At 40.5% G+C, this 10,000-nt stretch overlaps 1 protein-coding gene across 2 annotated transcripts in view; it reads left to right on the forward strand.

Moving 5' to 3' along the window:
* The window catches only part of LOC143289871 (endophilin-B1-like), a 29,606-nt gene that overhangs the window by 15,952 nt on the left and 3,654 nt on the right, over window positions 1-10,000 (forward strand). The window contains exons 6-8 of one of the 2 annotated variants that reach the window (XM_076599076.1): window positions 1,578-1,595; window positions 9,112-9,201; window positions 9,669-9,769. In XM_076599076.1, the coding sequence (XP_076455191.1) occupies window positions 1,578-1,595; window positions 9,112-9,201; window positions 9,669-9,769 (209 nt within the window). The remainder of the gene's footprint in view (window positions 1-1,577; window positions 1,596-9,111; window positions 9,202-9,668; window positions 9,770-10,000) is intronic. The other variant, XM_076599077.1, reaches the window with a different exon arrangement.

The raw sequence follows: 10,000 nt of genomic DNA on the forward strand, positions 1-10,000 counted from the left end.
CCTTATTAATCTACTCCTGCTTTCAAACTTTTCTCGTGGATGTTTTCTTTCAGCACTTCAAAATAGAGATGTGAACACTGTATTATAATGAGGTTAGCTTGATAGTATTACTTCATGCTTTTCATGGTTTTGAGTGCCATATATGGCTTGGGATATTTTTTTTTATTCCCCCCCTCTGCAAGACCTTGAGTGGTGGTCTGGGTGCTAGTAATTTGGATGAGATGATAAACCATTTAGAGGAGATGATAAACCAATGTCCCTTGTGAAGCATTCACTTAGTGCACATAAAAGAACCCACAATTCTGCATAAGACAGCATCAGATTGTTGTCCCTGGCAAAATTCTGTATGAGTCCACTTTGATAGAAGAAGAAATACACTTGCAGACAAAAGAAGAAATACACCTGCAGACAAATTTTTTTTTTTTTTTTTTTTAAAGAAAAAAAAAAGAAGAAGAAAAATATGTGTGGTGCAGCACTGTGGAGGCAGGCTGTGCCCGAAGAGAGTGACCCCAATTTCACTCATAAAATTCTGTTGTGACAAGTAATACAGTATAGAATTATAGTACAGTATAGTATAGTACATACAATACAGTGATAGAGGATTGTATGATAGTCAGTTGAGTCTGACTGTGACCATTAGAACAGCAGAGGAGGCAACTGCTGTCCCAACTATCTAGGCTAGGATTTGATTATAATAGAGAGTGCCTTGCCCACATTACATCCCCACTCTCTCAGCCAAGAGGGTTTTAGGACAGTTCGCTTTGGGATGGTTCCCAAAAGGCTGCAGCACTAAGAGCCAGTGCAATCTTGCCTCCTAGTTTGAGAGTCATGGTCCTTCACAGAAGACTAAGCTGTAAATGACTTCCCATAGTTATGGAAAAATCATTGATCACACAGCTCTCACTTTGCTGCTGGCCCAAATGTAAGTTTATGTCAATCTGTGATATAAGCTGAGTGTTGGACAAAGAGGATAATACCACAGATACTACTAACTGCTGTGGAGGTGAGCTGACTGATGGAAACTACATGACTCAGTTACTGTCCATACCTCTGTTTGTTGATGCTTTGATCTGTGACAGAAGCAAAATATTGATTGTTGGGGCTGGTGAAAAGACAGATGAGGAAAACAGTTGCACGTGACTGATTTCTTCAGACAATCACAACGGCAGGTTAGATGCGTGCGCCAGCATTCAGTTGGAATTTTTAAAATTGCCGCAGAATGAATCAGCAAATCATCATTGTGATGAAGAGGACTGCAAAAACTATGCTGGAAAGACTTGAAGCAGTGAAGAAGAGGATACACATGGAACTCCACCTAAAAGAAAATCAGAGCAATTTTCGTCTACAGCTGTGACATTGAATTGAAATTGAAAAAAAGAAGTGTTTCTGAAAATTCTTGACAAATTTCAGTTGGTTCTGGATTTTTACACCATCTGTTCCTGATAGTAAGATCTTTGAGATGACATGTTTGGATATACGTGATACATGTATCAGTTTCTTGGATCAACATTGGAGTAATGTGTTCTTGGGGTTTGTCTGTGTTTGCATCCCATGGCGCCACCTTGTCTGTGGCTCAGGACGATGCGCTGGCTAAAGTGAGTTGTCTCATTTTATTGTTCTCTGTTGTCCCCCCCCCCTTCCTGGGTTTCCTCCCCTTCCTGCACTCAGTATCTCTTTCTTAGCTGCTTGGCTTTGTAGTTTAGTCCCTTTGAATGACAGCTTGTTTTTGGTGTGTCAGTGGTTTTAGTTATTTATTTATTTATTTATTATTTTTTAAATGATTGAGAAACTTATACATTCAATTTCTCTTCTTCTTTTTTGTCCCCTCATTTATTTTGTTGACCTTTTTTCCCATATGACTAGATGATGATGATGTAGAATCTTTGGTCTGTTGCTTGATCATGTAGTGTTTTCCTCATGACTGGTGTTATGCCTTTTTTTTATGTAATACTGCTGTTTTATCCTGTGTTTGGTATGATTATTTATTGAAGTGTCTTTTTTTTTTCTCTTGTATGATTTTCTAGCAATTTTTCCCTCCTTCTGCAAATGGGATCTTTTATAGATATAGATGCTCTGCTATCAGTGTGGCTTTTGCAAACTGTATCCATGTATTTGCTGGACAGGATTTTCTGATTCTGGGAGATACATATCATATGCAGGAGAAGCCTTCTGGACTCAGAATAGAAAATAGTTTCAGCTCACTTGTATATGTTGGTGGTCTCTCACCACTTTATCAACAAAACAGGGTTTATGTGATGAAGGTGCCTGGTGACCACTGAAACATCCTGAGTGGTGGAGAAGTGGGAACGCGTCTGCCAAGGAAGCCAGAGAATATGAGGGTGGGGGGTTGAATCTCACACTTTCCAGACTTTTCTCCCCCTCCACAGGAGTAGTGGACAGGAGCCAGTTGCATTGCTCGGACGGAAGAGCCTAGTATGGTCGTAACCCGCTACTAACTGTGTGTCATATGGAACTGACCAATGGCTTAGTTCGGTCAAGGTAGGCATTTAGTCACGTGTAACTGTCAAAAAGTTAGAACCAAGCAATGCAACTGGCACCTGGGCACTAATCATGTACATAAGATGATCAAGTCCCTGTGTGCAGCATACATTTAGTGCATGTGAAAGAATCCAAGGCAAAAAGAGAGTTGTCCCCTGCAAAATATTGTAAAATCCACTCTAATATACATATGCATGTGTGTGTGTGTGTGTCTGTGTGTGTGCAAAATATTGTAAAATCCACTCTAATATACATATGCATGTATGTGTGTTTGTGTGTGTGCGCGCAAAATATTGTAAAATCCACTCTAATTTATACATATGCATGTGTGTGTGTGTGTGTGTGTGACTGACTGAAGTCTGACTGAATGACACAAGAAATGAATGACAAGTGCCGAAAGGCAGCTCTCAGGTTGCTCTGCCCTGATAGGCAATCTGCTGTGCAAATGTCTCAGTGTTTATAAAGTGCTCAGAGCTTTGTGTCTGACCTAGGACAGTCATATATATATATATATATATATATATATATATATATATATATATATATATATATATATATATATATATAACAGACAACAACAACAACAAAAAAACAGCAACAACAACTACAGCATTTTGATGGTGAAGATGGTAAGAGAGAGACCACCATGATATATACCAGTCAGTTGAACCTTGTTGATTATAAGTCAGAAAAACATGATTTACTATATGTATGTATTCATTCATTGTTTTCTTGCTTTATGTGGTTTTGTGGATGCTTCCTTGCTTTGTAGATGTGTGTGTGTGTGTTGTACTATTTATTGGCAGTTTTTTTTTTTCATGGAAGGTGCTTAGAGCCCTCTGTATGGGGAGTCTGTGCCACTTAGGAAATATTATTATTATCAGCAGTGTTGCAGTTGTTATTATAATTTATGTGTAGCTTTATAAACCAGATTTTATTTTTGACTCACTTGTGTAAACAAAGTGAGTATGTTTTAACCCGGTGTTCGGTTGTCTGTGTGTGTGTGTGTGTGTCTGTGGTAAACTTTAACATTGACATTTTCTCTGCAAATACTTTGTCAGTTGACACCAAATTAGGCATAAAAATAGGAAAAATTCAGTTCTTTCCAGTCATCTTGTTTAAAATGATATTGCACCTCTGGGATGGGCACACAAAAATAAAAGATGAAGCCTAATTATATGCAAACTGCATTTACTGTTATATTTATATTTTTTGTATTCTCTAAACTTGGCACTTTGATCTGATATTCTGACCCAACAACAAGAGCAGTCATTATTATCATTTTTTGTTCAAACAGGAACTTCTTTTGCTAAGCATGGAAGTTTTATTTATTTTGCAAACGTTTTGGTGCAGATAGTAAAAAAGGGAAATTACTCTGCAATTAATGCTAGGGGACTTAATTCGAATCTGGTTAGGACTTTTTTCTTCTTCTTTTTTTTTTTTTTTTTAACGTGAAGCTTTATAATAACAAATACAGAACACATTTTAACGATTAGATTTTTTTTTAAAGTGTATCACAAGTGAGTCTTGAAGGCCTTGCCTCTCTTGTTTATTTTTTTTAAAAGGAAATTGTGTGCACGCTTGCTGTTAGGCTTGGTTGTATTCTTATTTTGAATGTTTGCTGTGCGTGTGGTAGAGGTCAGTGTTCAGTGTGGTTGAATGTGTCATTCGGTTGGGCTGTCCTGACATGGCCCAGTGCAGACAGCTGCATGTTTAGTAACAAATGTCAGATGACAGAAATTTTGTTTGATCATCAAGAAACAAGTCAGCTTTTGAATCAAAAGCATTTGTGGTATCTGATGTTTTTTGTGTTTTTTGTTTTGTTTTTTACAGGATACTGCATTGTTTGAATGTTCCTTTTCTCACTCTCTGTCTTTCTCTTTTTCTCTCTGTCTGTCTTTCTCTATTTCTCTCTGAATGCCTGTATATCAGTCTGTTTGCCTTTCTGTCCATCTATATCTCTGTGAGCGTTTCTCTGTGTGTGGCAGGATCAGTTTCCCAGTCTTGATCTCTGGGGCATAGAATCGTTTTCAGGTGTTTTAATTGCCGTAGATACCACAGATGCACTCTTTTATCCGGAGTTTGTTTGAATGGTGGTGGGTTGTTATAATCTTGAAAAAGCCATGAAAAAAGAGGAAAGTTTATAATTATACTACCAAAAATTTAAAAAAAATAAAAGGAAAAAAAAAGAAAGAAAAAAAAAGAGAAAAGAAAAAAAGTGAGATGATTGGCAGGCTTTATCAGTTTATGCTTTACTGGTGTTGTTTTGTATATATATGCTACTTGGATGTAGTGATGTGTATAGGGGGTGCAATATGTGTGCTATTTTTGTTGGTCTTTTTTCTTGCTTGCACACCCAGTAACTAGTTCCATTCCTAGCATCCCTATCTTATGAAAATTATGTTCTAGAAATTTCCTTTCTTTCTATCGTTTCTCTCTCTCTCTCTCTCTCTCTCTCTCTCTCTCTCTCCATCTTGAATCTTAAACCATCTTGAATCTCTCTCTCTCTCTCTCTCTCTCTCTCTCTCTCTCTCTCTCTCTCTCTCCCCCTGTGTGTCTGTCTCTCTCTGTTTCTGTCTCTCTCTCTTTTCACTGTTGTCTGCTTTCCCTGCTTTCCCAGTCCATTCCCCTTTCTTTTATCCAGCAAGCCTTGATAGTTTTCCTTCTGTCTTTTCTGCAGTCCGTATATAATGTATTATCTTTCTGTTCTGTTTTGTCTGGTAGTGATTATTATTTCAATTTTATCTGAAAATGGTTTGTATATGTTTTGTTCTCTCTCTCTTTTCTTTTTTTTACCTGAATATTTTCTTTTTACATGAAGTATTTTGTAGTCAAGGAATGGTGAACAGGCTGGACTACTCATTTATTTATATTTTTTATTTATTGACAAGCATCTGAGTGAAACTAAATTATATATATATATATATATTATATATATTTTTTTTTATAACAGTTTTAAGTAGACAATAAGTTTTTTTTTGCCTTTTTTCATTTGAAATGAATTATACACTTTGATGGGATTCAGTTGTCTTTTCCACAATGTTATTGGCCTATGTGGCCTTTTGACTTTTTTTTTATGTGTTCCTTTGAAACATTATTTATCCTTTTTCACATTCTTTTAAATATGGGGATGATGAATTAAGCTTCCAGATGCCCTCGGCATAGCCTGGTCTTAATTGCCTTAATCTAAGGAACACACTGGTTAAGATATTATATGGTTAAGATATGCAGTAAACTGTTTTGTTTTGCAGGTTGGTGGGGGTTTTGGGGGTTTTTTGGGTTTTTTTTTTTTATTGTTTGTAGCAGTTTTGTATTTAACACAGTTAACTTTTTTTTTTCTTTTTTTGTGAAGCAGTCCTCATATGGGACCCTCTACAGTGGGTTGTACTATGAGTAACAATGGCAAGAATGTCAGATGTGTGTGATGTGCTGTTGTTTAGTCTTTTCTGACGTGGATGTGGTGGTGTGATTTGAATTTTAGGTGGAACTGAGCGGGACCTTTCAGTATCATATTGTGATCTCTTTGACCTGGTTTAACAGTTCAGTTCAGTTCAGTTACTCAAGGAGGCATCACTGGGTTCAGAAAAAATCCATGTACACTACACCACAACTAATAAGCAGATGCCAGACCATCAGACCCAATGCGCTTAGTCAGGCCTTCAGGGAAAATGAAATGTAATGTGGTGAAATAAAAACTAAAACAAATAAATACTTGTACAAAGAGTGGGATGTGGTGGTGTTAGGTCTTTAAATTCCTACATACATGAGTTAGTGTGTACAAGGTGTGTAATGTGTGCGATTTGGTGTTGTTTGGTCTCTGTGTACACGGATGTGTTCAGCGTGTGTGATGTGTGGAATGTGCTGTTGTTAGCTCTTTTCCGGTGTTGATGTGTTGGTGTGATTTCAGTTTCACATGGATTGAGTAAGATGTGAGTGAACTGGTCTTTTTAACATTGGCTTTAATCAGCCTTTTAACATTATTGTGCGAAATGGCCTTTTTGTGGTCGCATCAGCTTGGCTATAATCAGCATAATTTGAGTAAACTTGAATTTTTGATGTTAAATTGGCTTTAATTGACCCATTTAACATCATTTTACATTCTCTTTGACTGGTTTTAAGAACTGACAGGCATTATTCAGCCCTGGAATGGGCCCCTTGTGGTTGGTGGGTCACTTGGGCTGTGTACAGGGTGCATGATCGTGATGTGTGTGATGTGACCTGTGTCCACATGACATGATTCAGTGAGTGTGTTGGTGTGTACAGGGTGCATGATCGTGATGTGTGTGATGTGACCTGTGTCCACATGACATGATTCAGTCAGTGTGTTGGTGTGTACAGGGTGCATGATCGTGATGTGTGTGATGTGGTGACCTGTGTCCACATGACATGATTCAGTCAGTGTGTTGGTGTGTACAGGGTGCATGATCATGATGTGTGTGATGTGGTGACCTGTGTCCACATGACATGATTCAGTCAGTGTGTTGGTGTGTACAGGGTGCGTGATCATGATGTGTGTGATGTGGTGACCTGTGTCCACATGACATGATTCAGTCAGTGTGTTGGTGTGTACAGGGTGCGTGATCCATGATGTGTGTGATGTGGTGACCTGTGTCCACATGACATGATTCAGTCAGTGTGTTGGTGTGTACAGGGTGCGTGATCATGATGTGTGTGATGTGACCTGTGTCCACATGACATGATTCAGTCAGTGTGTTGGTGTGTACAGGGTGCATGATCATGATGTGTGTGATGTGGTGACCTGTGTCCACATGACATGATTCAGTCCGTGTGTTGGTGTGTACAGGGTGCATGATCATGATGTGTGTGATGTGACCTGTGTCCACATGACATGATTCAGTCGTGTTGGTGTGTACAGGGTGCATGATCATGATGTGTGTGATGTGACCTGTGTCCACATGACATGATTCAGTCAGTGTGTTGGTGTGTACAGGGTGCATGATCATGATGTGTGTGATGTGGTGACCTGTGTCCACTTGACATGATTCAGTCAGTGTGTTGGTGTGTACAGGGTGCGTGATCATGATGTGTGTGATGTGGTGACCTGTGTCCACATGACATGATTCAGTCAGTGTGTTGGTGTGTACAGGGTGCGTGATCATGATGTGTGTGATGTGGTGACCTGTGTCCACATGACATGATTCAGTCAGTGTGTTGGTGTGTACAGGGTGCGTGATCATGATGTGTGTGATGTGGTGACCTGTGTCCACTTGACATGATTCAGTCAGTGTGTTGGTGTGTACAGGGTGCATGATCATGATGTGGTGACCTGTGTCCACATGACATGATTCAGTCAGTGTGTTGGTGTGTACAGGGTGCATGATCGTGATGTGTGTGATGTGACCTGTGTCCACATGACATGATTCAGTCAGTGTGTTGGTGTGTACAGGGTGCATGATCATGATGTGTGTGATGTGGTGACCTGTGTCCACATGACATGATTCAGTCAGTGTGTTGGTGTGTACAGGATGCATGATCATGATGCGTGTGATGTGGTGACCTGTGTCCACATGACATGATTCAGTCAGTGTGTTGGTGTGTACAGGGTGCGTGATCATTTTGTGTGTGATGTGGTGACCTGTGTCCACATGACATGATTCAGTCAGTGTGTTGGTGTGTACAGGATGCATGATCATGATGTGTGTGATGTGGTGACCTGTGTCCACATGACATGATTCAGTCCGTGTGTTGGTGTGTACAGGGTGCATGATCATGATGTGTGTGATGTGGTGACCTGTGTCCACATGACATGATTCAGTCAGTGTGTTGGTGTGTACAGGGTGCGTGATATGATGAGTGTGATGTGGTGACCTGTGTCCACATGACATGATCAGTCAGTGTTGTGTTGGTGTGTACAGATGATGTGTGTGATGTGGTGACCTGTGTCCACATGACATGATTCAGTCCGTGTGTTGGTGTGTACAGGGTGCGTGATCATGATGTGTGTGATGTGGTGACCTGTGCCTACATGACATGATTCAGTCAGTGTGTTGGTGTGTACAGGATGCATGATCATGATGCATGTGATGTGGTGACCACTGTCCACATGACATGATTCAGTCAGTGTGTTGGTGTGTACAGGATGCATGATCATGATGCGTGTGATGTGGTGACCACTGTCCACATGACAAGATTCAGTCAGTGTGTTTGTGTGTACAGGATGCATGATCATGATGCGTGTGATGTGGTGACCTGTGTCCACTTGACATGATTCAGTCAGTGTGTTGGTGTGTACAGGGTGCGTGATCATGATGTGTGTGATGTGGTGACCTGTGTCCACATGACATGATTCAGTCCGTGTGTTGGTGTGTACAGGGTGCGTGATCATGATGTGTGTGATTTGGTGACCTGTGCCTACATGACATGATTCAGTCAGTGTGTTGGTGTGTACAGGATGCATGATCATGATGCATGTGATGTGGTGACCACTGTCCACATGACATGATTCAGTCAGTGTGTTGATGTGTACAGGGTGCGTGATCATGATGTGTGTGATGTGGTGACCTGTGTCCACATGACATGATTCAGTCCGTGTGTTGGTGTGTACAGGGTGCGTGATCATGATGCGTGTGATGTGGTGACCTGTGTCCACAGGCAGAGGCAGAGCTCAGGTCAGCACAGGGAGAGTTTGACCGACAGGTGGAGATCACCAAGATCCTTCTGGACGGCATTAACAGCACACACGTGAGTTCCGCTCTCAACACTGCTGATGTGTGTGTGTGTGTGTGTTTTGTTTTATGTATGCACATGATGTGAAAGATGGAGAGGAACTATGTTTAGACTTTTTTGCCATAAATCAGGTTTTTGTCCATGCCTTTTTTTTCTTCTCTTTTTTAAGTGTGTGTTGATGCCTGTGTGTTCTTATCATTGCACTGATGTGATTCTGGATGTGTTTGACCAGACACATGTTTTTGCCTGTATGTTCTTATCATTGTGCTCATGTGATTCTGGATGTATTTTTGGGCAGAGATAGATATGTCCCGTGTGAGAGGTGAATAAAGTGATATTGTATTGTATAGTATTGTATTGTATTCTGTTGTACTGTATTGTGTTGGATTGTATTGTTTTGTGTTGTGTTGTATTGTATTGTGTTATATTGTGTTGGATTGTATTGTGATGTGTTGTATAGTGTGTGTGTGTGTGTGTTGCAGGCCCATCACCTGCGTTGCCTGAACGAGTTCATTGAGGCCCAGACCAAGTTCTACGCCCAGTGCCACCAGTACATGCTGGACCTCCAGAAACAGTTGGGAAGGTGGGCACGGGTGGTGTGTGTGTCGTGTATGACAGTCACTCATGTCCCACCATGACCATCACAACAGCAGTGGAAGCAGCAACAACCATGACAGTCACTCATGTCCCACCATGACCATCAGAACAGCAGTGGAAGCAGCAACCATGACAGTCACTCATGTCCCACCATGACCATCAGAACAGCAGTGGAAGCAGCAACCATGACAGTCACTTATGACCCACAATGACCATC

This window comes from Babylonia areolata, chromosome 14, assembly GCF_041734735.1.
Source record: "Babylonia areolata isolate BAREFJ2019XMU chromosome 14, ASM4173473v1, whole genome shotgun sequence".
NCBI classification, from domain to species: Eukaryota; Metazoa; Mollusca; class Gastropoda; order Neogastropoda; family Buccinidae; genus Babylonia; species Babylonia areolata.